Source organism: Perissodus microlepis, chromosome 7 (assembly GCF_051167445.1).
Source record: "Perissodus microlepis isolate ML-2025 ecotype Zambia chromosome 7, ASM5116744v1, whole genome shotgun sequence".
Classification (NCBI taxonomy): Eukaryota; Metazoa; Chordata; class Actinopteri; order Cichliformes; family Cichlidae; genus Perissodus; species Perissodus microlepis.
The window spans coordinates 48,852,158-48,871,258 of NC_140467.1; the positions used below are offsets into that span (position 1 = coordinate 48,852,158).

The 19,101-nt window shown below is 39.9% G+C and overlaps 1 protein-coding gene across 1 annotated transcript; it reads left to right on the forward strand.

Moving 5' to 3' along the window:
• The first annotated feature begins 13,695 nt into the window (after positions 1-13,695).
• ptger4b (prostaglandin E receptor 4 (subtype EP4) b) lies at positions 13,696-18,845 on the forward strand. Its single transcript, XM_084935628.1, has 2 exons — positions 13,696-14,868; positions 16,059-18,845. The coding sequence occupies exons 1-2, from the start codon at positions 14,089-14,091 to the stop codon at positions 16,626-16,628; spliced, it is 1,350 nt and encodes a 449-aa protein (XP_084791754.1). The 5' UTR covers positions 13,696-14,088; the 3' UTR covers positions 16,629-18,845.
• Positions 18,846-19,101: the final 256 nt, after the last annotated feature.

Consider the following 19,101-nt stretch of genomic DNA (forward strand, 5'->3'; position numbering starts at 1 on the left):
GAAAGAGTGTCCACTGGCCTGTAGGTGTAAATAGACTGCAGAGTCCTGGCCTGACGAGGTAGCTCTTCTGTGTTGGGCCATCCATTTAGCCAGAGGTTGTTTGGTTTCCCTGCTCTATAAATCATGGCAATCCTCCTGGCACTTTACAGCGTACACTACATTACTCTGTTCGTGCCAGGGGACTGGATCCTTGGGGTGGATCAGCCTGTTTTGGGGTTTGAAAGCCACAGAGATGTGATGTTTAAAGAAACCTGCAGTCAATTGAGACCGAAGGAGTCACTTGGGTGAGTGATGAATAGAATCAACATTTTGGGATTTCTTTACCTGGATGATTGAGCACACATCGACAAGTTATTTCCATGTTACTGGCTCCTTATTCAACCAAACCCTCTCATAAAATTATACAAGTATATTATAAAGGACAGCGGCTTCTCTGTGAGTGTAGCTGGTCAGAAAAGGCGGAAATAGGTAAATGAAAAGAAATAATGAGTGTTCCAATCTGCTAAACTAGCAATGATGTATCCATATGTCAGACAGACACACTTAACCAGCACAGGTGCATATAAATAGAAACATTTCTACAGAAATGTTGTCTCTCAAAGAAAAATACCACAGAAAACCTATTGGCTCATCTACAAGAGTCATAGCAGGCTTTACTTATGACTGTGTGTGTGTGTTTGCTGCGCTGAAACAATGATCTGAAATGGTGCAAATATCTGTCACTTTAAAAAGTAACTTAGTTAATGCTTGTTCCTCTTCTGTAGTGTTACCTAAATTCTGAAGTATCACAACCCCAACTTTATTGATATCTACCTACATGTACGATAAGTACGACAAGGACAAAGGACGGATGGATGGTGGTGAAATTATGTTTTAGATTTATTGACAAAGCATCTAAGATCATTTGGATCACTTTTACCCCTACCAACGATGATCTTCACCACAGCTTGTCTTGCTTCTATCAAGCTGAAGTAAGAGACCATAATATAAAACAAAATAACAGGGTGGATTTCCCCTTAAATATTTGCCCGAAGCGATACACTTCATTGCTCACAAAACACTCAGTGCACTGTGCAAAATGAAATGATGCGTGTGTTTCGGTAAACAGGTCATACAAGGTCACCTGTTCACATAGCTGGGGTCTGCTGAGGCTCGTTTCACTTCAGGTCAAACTGAATGAAGTGAAAAATTTTTTTGTGTACACAGGATGAAATGTGCATGAGAGGTTTTGGCAATTGTTTTAATTTGGTAATTGTATAATGCATCTCCCCATCTATGTCTGTCACTCAGTCTCACACATACACAAAAACCCTGGGACGTGAAGTACCTGATGTTTGCTTTCCAAGCCGCTGCAGGGAAATAGTTTGCAACTGTCAAGACTTGTTCTTCTAAAGCTTATGTTAAAACCGCACCAGTGCGAACTGATGAGCATAATTATAGCCGTATAAGTGTCTGAGGTTCTTTATGAATGCACTGATTTAGAGGGAAAAACAGGGGCAGGTTAAAAACAAGATCTAAAAGCAAGAAGAAGTCAAAAAATAGACACACACGTATACAGATGCCACTTGTCACATGTCCTCCCCACCCACATGTGCAGGACGTCCAAGAAGAGAAGTGATGGGTCAGATATGTGACATGACTGCTGGGCCTCATCTTTCAACACACGGTCACACGCGCTCCAACTCTCTATACTTGTGCCAGCAAAGATAAAACACTGTTTTCTTTCCCTTTTAAGCAAGAGCTATCAAGTAAGTAGAGAACAGGCTGTATGTTCTATCTACAAAGTCAGTGTTACTGTGCGGTGATTCATGACACAGAAATGCTACATCTGCTCAGGCGTGGGAGTAACACTACATATATGACTTGTGCAAGTGAGTGCGTACTGTATGCTGCATTCCCAAGGTTTATCTCCCAAACTGCCCTCCTTTTGCAGCTAATATTTTCAAGCATTCTTCCTCTACCACCTCACCATTCGATTCAAAAGCCCTGCTTTCAAACACTGACTATAATTAATACACACATACATGACTTAAGTGTGTGACACAATAACAAAGAGTGTGTTTGCTTTCATAAAGTCTGGATCAAATATTTTGAGACACACAACACAGGGTACTCTCTCTTCATCACCTCCCACACAAACTGTCATACCTTGTCACTTAGTGAGTTCCCGGTAATTATGACAATTAGTGCAAATGCATAATTTGTGTTAGGTTTACTTGAGTTTTCAATTATTGTATCGTAGATGTCCTTGTCCTGGAGATGTCTCTTCTAAGTTGCTGTCCTGTTTTGTTCATAAATAAAGTGCAAAGGAAAAAAATAAAGGTCGTTTACCGTAAAAAACAAGGTTTACTTTACTTTTTTCATAGTCTTGTCCATCATGCCCTGCTACCAGTGTAGAACCATGCATCCTTTTATTTTAGCATTGTTGCAAAGAACCAACAAATGTTGCAGAAATGCAAACTTGCACTTTTGCAACTTCATTTGTAATCAGAAATGCACTTGCAAGAGTTTTATATATATATATATATAGATAGATAGATAGATAGATAGATAGATAGATAGATAGATAGATAGATTAGGGGTGCAACGATACACAAAATTCATGGTTCGGTTCGGTTTGATACAAAAAAAAATGTTCATGCCTTTTTAATTTGTCATTTATTAAAATGATAAATATATATTTTAACTCAAAAGTACAGTTTTTAAATTTAATGTTGCTGAAACAACAAAATAATAAAAAAAAATAACAAATCTGATCGAGAAATCACTCATCTTTGGAAAAGAGAGTTTATTACAGAGAAATGTCTCTTTCCAAAATAAAAGCTATACTATACGCTTCTTCTGGGCTATACTCTCAGCAGCATATTAAACATATCAGGTCCCCATAAGGAGAATCATGTGCTGACAGCTGTCTAAATGACTCGGGTAAAGTTTGTAGCATGCGTGCTTGTTGTTTTTGTCTGCTTCCACTTGTCTTTGCACTAGGATGATGTCGGTGTAAATGTGCAGTCATATTCATTGTGTTCCCACTAGTGCTGTCAGCGTTAATCTCGTTGAAATGACATTAACGCCATAACGCGGCAAATCTCCGTTAACGAGTTACCGCGGTTCGCCCCGTGCGTGGGGCTGGACAGCGTCAACACGTTAACGAGCTAACTGCGCTAACGCACTAATTCCCACCAATTGAGCATTGCGTGGCACATCCGACATACTGTTTTACTTTTGTCCATGACGCGCTTACCATCAGGGTCATGCTTCACATGAAAACCAAGATAGTTCCAAACGCCAGATCTGAATGAGGGTGGGGGAGGTTCAATTTGCCATGTTGCAACGAGCTTAGCTTCTGTCTTGCTAGCTTGCGCTGCGCTCAGTGGATCTGCGCTCGACAGTGCCGCCTAGGCGGAGTAGTCGAACGCAGATCCACTGAGCGCTCAACACAGACAGCATCGTCAGAAGAAAAGTTGATAAAATAAATAAAAAAATTTGTATTGTTCGATACATATGCGTACCGAACCGAAAGCACTGTATCGAACGGTTCAATATCGATACGAATATTGTTGCACCCCTAATACATATGTATATGTTAGACAGAGAGAGAGAGAGAGAGTTGCTAAATTATTAGTAAAATAACAGGTTTTAGGAGGACAAACTTCTGTTCCACAAAGGTTAAACATTAAACATCACAGCGATTACGCTCAGACCGCAGGCACTCAGCCAGTATATAAATTACATATTATGTCTCATGTATTACTGCACAGGAATACTAAAAAGAACAAACATTTATCACATGTAAATATTTATTTGCGTATTTAGTTAAAAGGTAAAAGATATCACTGCTATAAAGCTATCACAGATTTTTTATGTTAACCTCTTATCAGCACTCTGTCAAAAGCCCAAGCTGCAGCTTTTTGCTGTCACATCTCCCTCAGTGTTTACCTTTAAATCTTTTCTAAAGATCCCACTGCTAACACAATTTTTGGATTGTTTATTGGGGTAAACTCAGAATACATCCACATCCCCAGAGATCCAGCTTTAACCCGAGCTGCTTCACAGGACTAGGGGCAGTAACCTGAGTCTCCAGGGGGTTTACTCCTTTCTAATGACGTGGGAAGGTTGTGTGGGGTGGTGTGATAATAGCTGGACTTTCTCTGGAGCAAACACCCAAGAAGTTTAAGCCATTTTTGGTGCTTGGCTTTCCTCTCTTTATTGGCAGTGTCATGATTCCACTGTCTTTTTTTTTTTTTTTTTTTTTAATTTAAATAAGAACTGGCATGGAGTAAAGACAAATCAGGACTTGCCACTCAGACATGCATCCCCTTATTTAGAACTGAGAGGATCTTCAAGCTGTATTGGGCATCTTCAACTCTTGGCAAACTCCGAAATGTTAGAGCATAGCATGCATAGTCATACACCGCAACAGTAAAATAAACAACATAAGACAGATCTGCACTTGTACAAGAGAAACAGAGTACGCGATCCTCACTGACACATAAAATGATAATTAATTTTCTCTGCTGTACTCGTGAAAATCTATCCTATGCTCTCAGGGGGTTACGGTGCAAATGCATTTCTGGAGCCAATCTGTTCTTATGATAAATTCTGTGTTCATTAGTCCTCCGGGGAAGTCCACACTAAAAAGGAATCTGAGGTTTTGTCACATGACCTGACTTACACTTGGCTCAACTCCCCAAAGTGGACCTGAGTTCATGATGAGGAAGAGAAAAAAGGATGGGAGCATGGGGGCTGTGGCGGGTGGTGATCTCGGTGCTTATGCCTCCCTGGGGAACTCAAAAATCTGTATGGTTTTCCCAGGCTGGGACAAAGCTCCTTTTTTCCTTTTCTTTTTCTAGGATCAGCATTCCTGTGCTACATCTACACTCACCCATGGTAGTTTATTCAAGTTGAAAGATTTCAACCTATGAGCTCGTCACTCTGTGCACATCAGTCTTATAAATTCAGTTTTGCTCCAGTTCAGGTGCAGGTGAGAGCTGACATGTCAAAGATCCCAAAGAAAATGCCTAAACATACAGTAACGATTTACAAATCCGATCAAACAGTAACACTCCAATGAAAAAGAAGGAAAATGTAATTGCTAAACTAAACAAACTTTTTAAATACTTTTACATTTACTAAAGCAATTAATAACTGCCGAGTGTAGTGGCTTATTGCAGTTGTCCCAAATGCCTTCTCTCAAATAGTTAATCATTTGTAATTTTTGCATTTTACTTTGGACTCTGCTCTGGGCTGTTGCCGTTTACTTTTTCAGCCATTCTATTGGAGATTCGCTGTTGTGTTTTGGATTATTGTTCTATAACATGACCAAATTTCAGCCCAGCTTTAGCCATTGGACAAATTGCCTCACATTTGGCTCTAGAATACTTTGGTATATGATTCATGATTGACTCATTGATGTCAAAGTGTCTAGGTTCTGGGGCTGCAAAACAACCCAAAATCATCACCCCCTCAAACACTGTGCTTGACAGCTGGTATGAGGTTTATGTGCAAATATATTTTTATGTTTATGTGCCTTGTTTGTGCCTCTTTGGTCGGTTGTTTCAAAGGACATTGTTCCATAAGCCTTGTAACCTATTCAGAAGAGACTTTGCAAATCTAAGCTGTGTTTCCACGTTTTCTTTAGAAAGCAAAAGAAGCTTTCCTGTGGCAACCTTTCCAGACAAACCATACTTGTTTAGTCTTTTCCAAATTTTCCTGTTATTTACTTTACCAATAAACAGGCTAATTGAGTCCTGTAGAGTCTTAGATGTAGTTTTTTGCAGTTTCTCATAGTCTGACCTTGGGGTGAATTTGCTTGAACATCCATTCCTTGGAAAATTGCAACATTGCATTAACACATACCCAATGCTTCAGACTAGCAGGTTTTCAATACCTGTGGTTTCATGGAGATGCTCACACTTGTCGATGATCAGTAAATCAACTGCTTTTGATTAACAACACTTGGCTGCTGCTTACCCTCCTAATTCCCATGGAAGCACCAAGGGTCTACTTAATTTGTCACAGGACTGCATAGAGTCCTGTGAAAATTTCTTTTTTTACTAGACTGTACACAGTCATGTCATGAATGAAATGTGAGGTTTTTGGAAAGCCAGTGGTTAGTTCACCTGATTTTCGGTCAAGACAGTGAACCGCAAACTGTTTTATTATTTAGCTTGGTGATGAATCGAAAATGAAACCTAGGCATATCATGTTTACCACAGTTGCTGTATAAACATTGCAAATGCCCATCCTGTAAGAGTATTAATGGCATATCATATTAACTCTCGGTTCTGAGTCATATTTGCAAACACTATCATCAAAAATGTTTAGCAATGTGAAACCATAAAGATCCATAAAGATTTGATCACACTTCAAATATCTACCTAATTTGCTGAAGAGCCACAGCATACACGTCCTTGTGCTTACATCATTGTTTTTGTTTTGTACTTGTGCTTTGCACCCTTGGGTATTTGCAATTGTATCACTGCTGCCAGCAGTCATGCCTCAACAGTTACAGTAAATGCTTGTTTGTCTCTTTATTATTGAGCCAAAGCCACATGAAGTGTAAGCCAGAAAGCGGTACCCAGTTGCCCATTTTGTTTAGAGAGACTAGTAGCTGCTGCCCTAAAGGGAAAAACAAGTGCAAGCCAACATACTACAACTGTAAAACAGAGGAAAAAAACCTTAAATCTATATATGGTCTTTAAATGATTTGATTTATCTGCATATAGTTTAAAATGAGATCTGAAAAATATGCCACTATATATAAAAATGTCTGTAATTCTTGAAAAGTTAATACAACAATTTCAAGTGGTAAATTAATCTACACTTGGAACTCCCTGCGTCTGTGTACAGAGGCAAAATTATAAAAACTTTGTCCTCATCCAAATAGTTATGGATCGAACTGTATTTAGGAGTTATATATACTTGGTTTGCTGGCAATGTAGAGCAATGTAAACCTTTCTACAGGGTGGGCCATTTATATGGATACACCGTAATAAAATGGGAATGGTTGGTGATATTAAAGTCCTGTTTGTGGCATATTAGTATATGTGAGGGGGCAAACTCCTCAAGATGGGTGGTGACCATGGTGGCCATTTAGAAGTCGGCCATCTTGGATACAACTTTTGTTTTTTCAATAGGAAGAGGGCCATGTGACACATCAAACTTATTGGTAATGTCACAAGAAAAACAATGGTGTGCTTGGTTTCAATGGAACTTTATTCTTTCATGAGTTACTTGCAAGTTTCTGACCACTTATAAAATGTGTTCAATGTGCTGACCATTGTGTTGGATTGTCAATGCAACCCTCTTCTCCCACTCTTCACACACTGATAGCAACACCGCAGGAGAAATGCCAGCACAGGCATCCAGTATCCATAGTTTCAGGTGCTGCACATCTCGTATCTTCACACCATAGACAATTGCCTTCAGATGACCCCAAAGATAAAAGTCTAAGGGGGTCAGATCGGGAGACCTTGGGGGCCATTCAACTGGCCCACGACGACCAATCCACTTTCCAGGAAACTGTTCATCTAGGAATACTCGGACCTGGCACCCATAATGTGGTGGTGCACCATCTTGCTGGAAAATATCAGGGAACGTGCCAGCTTCAGTGCATAAAGAGGGAAACACATCATCATGTAGCAATTTCAAATATCCAGTGGCCTTGAGGTTTCCATTGATGAAGAATGGACCCACTATAGTTGTATCGTTGTATCTTGGTCATCCTCGTTGAGATGCTGCAGTAGCTGGAGTTTGTAAGGGTGCCATTTGTGAGTAGCTAATATCCTCCGAAGGGATGTTCGACTAATGCCACTCTCCAGTGAAATGCGGCGAGTGCTACGCTGTGGGCTCTTGCTGAATGAAGCTAGGACAGCCATTGATGTTTCTTCATTAGCGACAGTTTTCTTGCGTCCACATTTTGGCAAATCCAACACTGAACCAGTTTCACGAAACTTAGCAAGCAGTTTGCTGACTGTAGCATGGGAGATGGGTGGTCTCGTAGGGTGTCTTGCATTGAAATCTGCTGCAATGACCCAGTTACTGCGTTCACCAGATATCAACACAATTTTGATCTGCTCCTCACGTGTTAACCTCTTCGACATGTCAATGGCTGTGAACAAAGAGAAACTTGTAAATAACTCATGAAAGAATAAAGTTACATTGAAACCAAGCACACCATTGTTTTTCTTGTGACATTACCAATAAGTTTGATGTGTCACATGACCCTCTTCCTATTGAAAAAACAAAAGTTGTATCCAAGATGGCCGACTTCTAAATGGCCACCATGGTCACCACCCATCTTGAGGAGTTTGCCCCCTCACATATACTAATGTGCCACAAACAGGACTTTAATATCACCAACCATTCCCATTTTATTACGGTGTATCCATATAAATGGCCCACCCTGTACAATAACATGAGTGTTGAAATAAAACATAAAATAATCTCAATAAAGGGAAATTCTCTCTTGCAATTAGGACAGGAGCAGTGAAATGTGACAGATCTTTGTCCAACCCTTTTGCCATATAAAGTGGGGTCAAACAAGGATGTTTGCTGGCTACAACATTTTTCAGCTTATATTCTTTTGCCTACTTCTACATGACACATTCGAAGAGAGCATCACACAAGAAACAATGGGAAACTTTTCATCCCTGAACATTGGAAGAAAAAGACCAAAGCATGAGAAGTCCTGATCCAAGATCTAGAATTTGCTGATGATGCAACACTCATTTCCCGCCCGGAGAAAGCACTACACTGCTTGACAAGTTCGCAGCTGCTTGTGATGACTTCAAGCTGAACATCAGATTAAAGAAAACCCAAATCTTGTGCCAAAGAACATCTGCTGTCTCAAAGCTTCTAATCAACAGCTATGCACTGGATGCTGTTCCATATTTTGTTTCCCTTTGCTGCACAACTACCACAAACAAGTCCATGAAAATAGGAATTTGCAAAAGGACTGGCCTGGCTGCCACCAACACGTTCAGCATGTTTCTCCAAGGAAGTGATTCCTGGACAACCTACGCTAGGCAAGAACACGGGCTGAACACTTACATGAGGAATTTACAACTCCATTTTTGGCATTACATGGACAGACAAGGTCACTAACATGCTCATGCTTGCCAGAACAGCAATACCTACTACCAACTATGTACACTATCCTCAAAAAATCCGACATTTGGACTTGAACATGTCAGAAAAATGAACAATGGACGCATCCCAAAAGCCCTTGTAAGAAGGCAAGCACCCCTTTGGATGTGTGTAAAAGAGACATGAAGAGGAGTGGCATGGCCACTGGCCTTTGGGAGGAAGTTGCCTTGGACCATGGAAGGCAGAAGTTGAGTGACCTCTTAAACAAAATAAAGAGAGGATAGCTGCAACATCCCATCAGAAAAGACACCAGCAAAGAGAGGCTTTCAGACCATAAACCACTCCCATAATTGGATTAATCTGCAACAGAGTGTGCCTTTTAAGAATTAGACTTGCTGGCTGCTTTAGAAAGTGTTCCACAACTTCATGGCACTAAACATGAACTTTTCTCTGATATTTGCCTACAATATGAATTTGTTTGCTTTCTGACAAACTACCGGCTTAGAGACACAGCAATGCCATGAAACCTCTCAGAATATGAGACTTGCCATACCATTAATTAAACCTTTCACCTTGTACCTAGTTGTTACTAGAGCAAAGTTACCCATTAAAATGTTTTTTTCTGATATGAGTTATCTTTTTCTTTGTTGGAAAGAAAGCCTCACCGTGTGGTCAGAAGAAGTGCTACCCCTTTGAAAGTTTCACAAGTGTTGTGGTGGAGTAAGTGACACATTTGCAGACCACACTAGCATACAAACACTAACATCCTGCTCTAAATCATCTTGTTTACAAGTTACAAAAAACAGAATTGATTTGTTAGTCATGACTTGTTTGAATCACAACTATCACAAGAACGATCAACTTCCTGACACGTGCCCTAACAAACATTTCGTTATTTACCTGCTGCAGCTGTTATTGCATCGCACAGTGTAAATGTCCATATTAAAATGTCATACATTCAACAAACATAACATTGTGTTTGAAGTTGTATATTTATAGCACTTTATATTATTTGGATTAATGGCTACTTTCTTAAATATTCATGTCAATTTATATAATTGACATAGTCTTGCAAAGTTCTGAGGTGACTCAGTGGAATGTTTACAAGATGGGAAATTGTGGTTCAAATGTGTCTTTACCACAAGGTTAAAACCTACCACTGGCTGACGTAGACGTGTTGATTTTTGAACGAAGTGTGAAAAGCAAATTAAGAACTTTATACAGCAATGTTTGCATTCATTGAGAGCAGCTTGGAAGCTTGTGCACATTTCCAGCTGTAGAGTGGATTCCCGTAAACTAGCATGTGTCACAATCTTTGTGTGGAAATCTGATAAGAAATGTGACAAAATGTCTTGCCATATTGTCTTGTGGGATTTTTTTTCTTTTTGTGATAACCTTTTATGTCATAGGAATCATTTGAAATTGTTTTGGTGTTAGCCGGTTAAATACCGTACAGAACAAACTTGCTGTGCTTAAAAATAAGTCATCGGATTATTTTCATTTCTATGTCAGAGAGGGAGCACGGCAGAGAGAAGTACATTTTCTTCATCATGCTCATTAGCACTTTTTATATGACTAAAGCTGCATGAGTGTAACCCACCCAGTTAATTCTGCGTTGCTCTTAGCATAGAGCATAGCAGAATTAGTATACAGCTACAGTATACAGCTGACTCATGATTGCAAAGATCATACATATATATATAAGCAAATACATCAGTGGGCTACATGAACAGTCTTGAAACTTTGTTCGTAAAAGAAAATATTGATATGCTGCAGCATGCATTGCAGCAGCTTCTCTAGCTCTCCTGTATCAGTGTTAAAGTCTCCATTGCTTGGCAGTATGCAGCAATATCAAAACCTCAAGAACTGCAACAGAATCACTGGGAGATGTGTGGGGTGGATGGTGGGCGTATAGAGCACACACTGAAATTTGAATACTTCCGTCTGTGTTTTATTTTTTCATTTAAAAACTGCTTTGGTTAAGTCATCTTAAAGATTGTGGTTTTGGTTTAATCTTGATGGAGCAGATGTGTCTGCATGTCACTGGGGAATTCATCTGTTTTAAAAGATCTTAATCTAAGCTAAGCGAGATACTGCCTATAGAGGTGTAAACACAGTCATCCGCAGTATTATCACTGGTGATGAATGTATTTTGAAGCAAACGTGTTTACCAGTGTGGCGGCCAAACAACTGTTTCAAATTTACGTTTTATTCCAAAAACCCTGATCTTTGGCTAAATGTTTACCGTAACTGTAGCTTTGTCAAATGTTCTGTTTGGACAAGCGAGAATTGTTCAAGGCTCCTTGTTGGCTAAAGCCTTCCTGTGTCAAGTTAGCATGTTCTCCGTGTACCTACATGGGTTTCAGAGTACAGATTCATACATTTTGTTCACCAGGTACTTGCAGACATTGTGACTTTTATGACTGAGAGATAATTTGAAAGAAGTGAACGTGATCAACTGAGATAAAGAATTTGGTTTGATCTTTAAAATTGTCTGATTTAAAAGAGACAACAATTTTAATCTGGCCTAAATCAAATGCTCCCTATAGAAGAGTAAATCCAGACATCGCTAAACATGAATTAATTGAGTTACAGAATTCAAATAGTTAAAAAGTAAAACGCTATTTGGTGATTGGAGTCTGATAAAGCAACAGAATGACAGGAAGTAGGACAGGGCCCTTCGAAGTCTCGGTGCTGGTGCTAGTTTAGATGAAGCAGACTGAAGCTTGGAGAGGGTCTCTGATCGACCAGGGTGAAGTGGAAATGGCGAGGAGGTGGTTTGCGCAAATGAGAGCATCAAAGGCAGAATGACAGGAGAGCACTGACATTTAAAACATATGAAACAGAAGGTGGGTGAGAATGATGATGGCTGAACTTAGTTTGACAGCATGTGAAAATGAAAATAATTTAAACCTGGCAATGTAGACAGATGAGTCTTCTCTTGGGCTTCACTTGGGGACGTCACGTCTGTTGATTTCAAATGCCGATTGTACATGATGGAAAAAAGTGAGCAGCTGATGAGGACTTTAGGCCATGGCATGAGGACAAGAGCATGTCATAGTTTTTCAAGGTCTAAAAAAGACAATGTCTATTTTTGGTCTCCCACTTTCTTTGGAGTTTTGCGTCCACGTATTCCACAATCCCTGAATTTTATCTTATTATCTGATTTATCTGATTTTTAACAATGTTAAATGTGGAGGTGGACTTACCTTTTCCCCTATGACTAATCTGCTTTATCATGTGCATATATTAAAACTCTGGAAGTAAAACTTTCCTTTGTTTTACAAGAAAAATACAGCTGATACATTTTCCCTCTCACCCAGTTCTTGGTTATGATCATTTATAGACTCTACTTACACTTTTAATCTGGGTGCTGTTTCTCATCCTGCCCCCGGGTTTATCACTGACCATGTTTTTAGTACTCACCACACTTTTCTTCATTGTGACAGGTTACCATTTCACTTAATTTCACAATGCTTAATCTGTGTTCCACACCATATCAAACTCTTAGAATGTAACTAAAATTAGTTTTTCAAAATTATACCAGTCTAAATTATGTTAAAGTTCTTGAAAACCTGGATAAATTCACTATGCTAATTTTCAACACACTATTAAATATTGCAAAGGTATGCAAATTAAAACCACAGGTCCCAGTAATGGGGATAAAAAGAAGAAGGTTTTTTTTGGTGCTTTTTTTGGTTTTGTTTTGGGGTTTTTTTCCATTCATTAGGAACTAAAAGATTATTCCCAGTTCACAGTGACTCATAGCCTCTGAGTTTGTGCTGACTGGTGACATTTTTGAAAAGGAATCGAATAATCTGCAGCCTTCTGTTTCCTCATTCAAACAGATGGTAGGTCAATTCTTTCTCAAGCTTATACTTGAAGTGCCAATCACAGTGTGTGTCATGCTTCGACTTTGATCATTTTACTTTGATGGAGGTATACCACAAGTAGCAGTTGAACAAAGTAAAAAAAAAAGTTTAAGTACATTAAGTTCATTTTTCAGCTCAATTTTTCCAGCAGAGTGGTTTATGTTGTAGTGTGGTACCTATAGTTTATATCACTAATGCATCAATATGACCGGGTTTATTCATTCTTTATTCATTTCTTGAAGCAAGTGAAAAATGACTACATAACCTGAAGAGTACCGTGCATCATGATCAAGATAACAGTGCATCAACTCTGTATTTGTGTTGTATGAAAATAAGTCGGGAAACTGGTGTGCAGAGCTGTTTTGCAACTGTGGCGCAATAAAAAGTGCGACTTTTCCCTCTGTGTAAAGACAAAGATGAAGCAGGCTTCTAGACTTTAGTTAGACTGCTTCACATCATTTGAGTTTCCTCTGATTCTGGAAAACCACTAAATCATCTCCTGCTATCTTTTAATTTGCTTGATAAATAAAGTCGCTTTTTCTTTTATAAACCACACTTATATACTCTATTTCATTAGATATTTTTTATGCATGGTTGTTCCCAGTTTAATTAACTATTCTGGTTCAAACCAGCTGTTGTTATGACTTTTGCGGTGACGAAGACGTTGATAAACTCACGTCCTCGGAGGTGCACACGTGGAAATCCAATCATAAAGAAGATCTGAGACACTCATTTCTAACCTGCTCCTTCTTTCTGGCGAATTCTCTGCTGCAGATGGTGTTTGGTTGTGTTGCTGCGCGAAAAGCTCGCTGGTTAAAGGAAATACAGAGGAGGAGCTGCCGTCAGTGACCCAAGAGGAAACTACTCTGTCAGATGATGGTGTAATTACAGCGTGAAGCGCAGCTCGCAACCTCGGTCGGAGCATCTCTTGCAAAGCAAAACCACCTGAGTGAACGTTTGTCTCCTGTGGATCCGTACTTTCACCAAAGATATGGAGTATAAATTCTGTGCGTAAAAAGAGACGTTTTGGAGATATGGGTTTGGTTACTGGAGAACTGGAGGAACGAGCATTAATGGGAAGTGTCACTGCTTTGCTCAGCGTGAACAAGTGAAAGAATTCATTGCAGTTATGAACTTCACGAAAGAACAACCCGGATTTCGTACGCCCACCATCCCGGTGATTATGTTCATCTTCGGGGTGGTGGGGAATGTCATCGCCATAGTTGTTCTGCGAATATCACGAAAGGAACGAAAAGAGACGACTTTCTACACACTTGTGTGTGGCCTGGCGGTGACAGACCTGCTGGGCACCTTGCTGGCCAGCCCCGTCACCATCGCCACCTACATCAAAGGCACCTGGCCTGGAGCTGATCCATTGTGCCAGTACTCCGGCTTCATCCTGCTCTTCTTCTTCGTGGTGCAGCTAGGCATTGTATTTGCAATGTCAGTGGAAAGATACCTGGCGATAAACCATGCCTATTTCTACAACGAGTATGTCAACCAGAGACTCGCAGCGCTGGCTCTTTTAGCCATATACATTTCCAACGTCGTGTTTTGCGCGATGCCCAGCATGGGGTTCGGTCGTGTGAAACTCCAGGAGTCTGAGACCTGGTGTTTCATCGACTGGAACAGCAGTGACACAACTGTCAAGACTTTTAATTTGATGTACGCTGGGGTGAACTCGGGCATCGTGCTGGCCACTGTCATATGCAACGTGGTCGTGTGTGGAGCTCTGATCCTGATGCACAAGCGGTTCATCCGCCGCACGTCTCTGGGAACAGATCCGCGGCGCGTCGCGGAGCTCCGGCGCAGACGAAATTTTGGACGATTAGCTGGGGCAGAGATCCAGATGGTGATCCTGCTTATAGCTACATCCGCTGTCGTCCTCATCTGCTCCATACCTTTAGTGGTGAGTATGGCGAAATGGTAACGAGCAAGCGCGCCACTAGTATATGCGCGCACTAGACGGTCACAGAGTTTTAACAAGCTGGTTCTTTCGAGACAGAAAAACCAGCAAAGATATTGTGTTAAACTTGATCAGAGTAATGAAAAAACAGACTGTGCGCACGCAAACACAAATACCAACACAGGTTTTACACATATGCTTTCTGAATGTTGTGTCCTTGCTTTAGAGCTTTGTGGTCTGATGACACACTTTGTGAGCCGTCACACGTCTCGCTGTTAACACCCTTTGTGCTTTCACTTCAGCGTACACACGTACACACGTACACAAGGGAATACGTGTGTTTGTGTGGGGGACTAATGCGAGTATTTACAGTAACCAGTGTCGTTAAATTTGCTAACATAAAAAGTCTCAATTCTCAGTTTATTCTCAGCTTTATCAGCATACGTCATTGTCCAACCTGAGATAATGTCAAGGAGCAAAGTTTTGAGTGTTTTTGTTAAAACATCGTCCTCTTTGTGTTACTTTCGCAGAAGTGAACTGTGCACTAAGAGAACTGTAGCTTCAATTGGTACAACCCAGACAAGTGTCACGTTTATTTTTTAGATCAACTCAACAATACATTTGCAAAAGCTTTATATTCTCACTGTGCCGGTTAGAAACGTTTTAGGATAAGGTTTTTTTCTTAATATCCGTCAAAATTATGATGTAATGATTAGAAATTATAAGAAGCAATTCATTGTAATGTTAGTAGCGATAACTGAGTGCTGTTTTAAATCTTAAGATTTAAACTTCCGGGCCTGCGGGTCTTGAAAAAGACAACTGACGATTAGACTCGGGGGAAGCCCGAGTGCCAAAATCTCATTTGCTATTTGAGAGCAAGAAATGTGGGAATTTCTTTTATTGGCTTCTTGCCCTTTGTACTTTACCTCAGTTAGCAGAAGTCAGATAGTGTCTGTTTATGCTTGACTATTCCATTTCAACTGTGTAAGAATATTAAATAAATATATAAAATATTACTCTTAAATGAAGGAATCAGGTGTAGCCAATCAAGTGTCGACAAAACCCAAAAAATTGAATTGTTTGCTTTTGTGAAATGTTATTCTGTGTTCTTTTACAGCTCAGCAATAAATAACTAAAAATGTTCATGCATATTAAACTTTTCTACCTTTCTGTTTTCTCTGCTTCCCTCTCAGCTGAGGATCTTCATAAATCAGCTGTTCAGAAACCGCAAAGACGAGAACTCGATACTTGACGACCTGCAGGCCATCCGCATGGCTTCTGTCAACCCCATCCTAGACCCCTGGATCTACATCTTGCTCAGAAAGACAGTTGTTCTCAAGCTAATGGAGAAAATCAAGTGTCTGTTCTGTAAAATGGGTGGACGGGGACGAAGCAGTGGCAGGCATTTCCTCTGTGCTGACGGTTATCTCTCCTCATCCATCGTCTCTCGGGACTCACCATCACTGATGTCCCGTGAATTGCGGGAAATGGTGAACACATCGCACACCATGCTGTACCCATCAGAGAGAAACATGCAGGCGCGTGGGTCAGTTCAGGCGGGAGTGCAGGGTGACTCTAGCATTCCTGCTGTACAGACATTGCAGGTCCCCCAGGAGGTCCAGGGGTCTAAGAGGGGACACAGAGTATTAGAGGACAAAGTGTCGGAAACACCACTGAAAGAGCCTCCAATGTGTCCCAAAGACCCACCTCTACATGTCACCTTTACAGATGAGACAGCAGATATACAAGAAAAATGTATATAACCATAAGCGTAATCACCAAAATAAGACTTTCCCCTCAAAGATGGGAACCAGTGAAAGCACTGCAAACAAAATTTGGAGACTGAAAAATCTGTCAGTCTGTAGATATCTTGTGGACTGCTACAAACATTTGACAGATGAATTACAGACCTTCTGTAAGTGCCCGTTATCAGTGTGTCACTCCACAGTCATTCTTTGCTATATTGCTAAACTCACATGAATACAATCACATAACTGTTATTAGTACAACCCCACCGGGGGAGCATCATAAAGCTCTCCTGTTGCACTTTTTGGATTTCAGCTCATTGCCAGGTTGTCTTTGTTTCGCTGTGATTCAACAACCTGCACGATGTCTGTAAAGAATTTGTTGTGTTAAAATGTGAACACTGTGCCAGGATGTTAATTTATTTTTAGTGTGAAATTGTACGTTACTGTCTTCTCCGTGAGAAGGTTCGGTTAGTTTGAAGATAGGTGCGGGATGAATGTGTGTTCGTGTTTTATTTTGTTTGTTTGTTTGTTTCAAACATTAAACTTTTATTGGTTGTCAGAGCAGCTCTTTCATCAAAACTATGATCATGCCATCCCCTGAATCCCATAACAAAGGCAGCTATACACTAGAGTTCCACAGTGCAGACACTGGAGGACATTAGACTTCAAAGTGACTCCTAAAAATCCTTCTAATCCCGTCATTTTATTGATTTAATTTGTAATGCAATGTGTAATAATCCCAGCTAATCAGAGTTTATAAGGAAGATAAGGCAGGAAATGAAAGCTGAAGCCATGACCTCGATATACTGCTGCTATAAAGACTTATATAAATATAAACACATGTTCATGTTCAGTGTCAGATTTATCACAAAATGTTGTGTAAATGTGTCTAATGAAAAAAAACAGCAACAACTTATGTACCAAATTTATAAACAAAATAAAAGTGTCTAAATATTCATATAAGCTAATAAACGTCAGTGTGTTGTTTTCTTTTGGCATCAACAAGAAGAGTGAATATGACCATCAATGATGTGCTTAAAACTTGCAAACAAGTATTAACAGCAAATAAATGCTTGATGATGTACAGTTACTGTACGTCATTAAGTTCTGGAAGAATGACACATTTTTTTGAAGCTTCACTTCTGTACAGCACCACAGAGGATTTTAAACAGTCAAGATGTGACTGAAGCGCAGGTGTTTAGCTTTAATTTGTTTCATTAAGTGTTTAGAAATTACAGCTATTTTTATACACAGATCCACATTAAAAAAAGGATTGTTTTAATGCGTTAATGAAGTCAGTGACTGCTTGAAGTCTAGAACCCAATGTTGTGTTTGTCTTGAGATGATCTACCAGGTCTTTGCTTCAGTTGCCTTTAGTTGCGGTTCTATTTGTGGAACCGCAGTGTCTGATCAGTTTTGCAGCATTTGCTGAACCTCAGCAGAGAGTATTCATCCTCTGCTTTTAGCAGCAGTCACATCATCAATAACCAGCAGTGACCTGGTTCCACAGGCAGGCATAGACACCTATGCATCTATGCCTGCCTGTCAAACATAACAACATCATGTTTGACAGATGACTTGCTGTTCCTTTCCTTCTCCACACGTTTCCCTTCATTCTGGTGCAAAATAATCTTGGTTTCTTCTGTCCAAAGTTTTTTTTTTCTTTTTTGCATTTTTTCAAAACTCTGCATGCTCTTTTAGATGTTTTCTGGTGAATACCTTGCTGGTTTTCCTGTTTTTTAGTCTGACCAGTGCTTTGCGCCTTGTTGTAAACCTTCTTGATTTCCATCCACAAAGGTATCTCCTAATTATAGACTTTAGAGCTCTTGTTGACATCTCTTTGGACCTCTTAATGAGAGTTCCAGTGACTGGTTACCAAATACAAGATCAGCATTTGAAATGAACCCAGATGTTTTGTCTGCTGTGATGGAATAATGAGGGGACGGACATCGCCTGGTCATGAGACAGCTTGTCAGTCAAATGTCCGATTACTTCTGAGCATCTGAAAATGGGGTACTGTGTCTGCACTTCAGTCACATCTTGACTGTGTGATTTAAAAGCTACTGCTGTGGCATACAGAGGCAAAACACAAAAATATGTGTTAATGTCCAAATACTTATGAACCTACTAACATTACAAGCAAGTGCTACTGAAAACAATATTGATCAGTCCAGCAAAGACTGAGTTAAAATCATTAGTTATCACTTCAGGGTTAATGGCGTTCACCACTTTGTCAATTAAAACAATGAGGCTGGTTCAATTCTGTTCAGTTTATGTAGCACCAATTTACAGTACTCATTTAGGACTTTCTATTCTAAGGTAAGGATCTTACAGTATTATAGATAAGGGATCATGGATTGTTGGGTGTCAATGAGCAAGTACGTAAGGACAACGGGGACAAATAACATGACTGCGTGTGTTTAGGAAAAAAGCGAAAAGCGAAAAGGATAGAAAAAAGACAACTTACAGAACAAAGCATAAACTACAG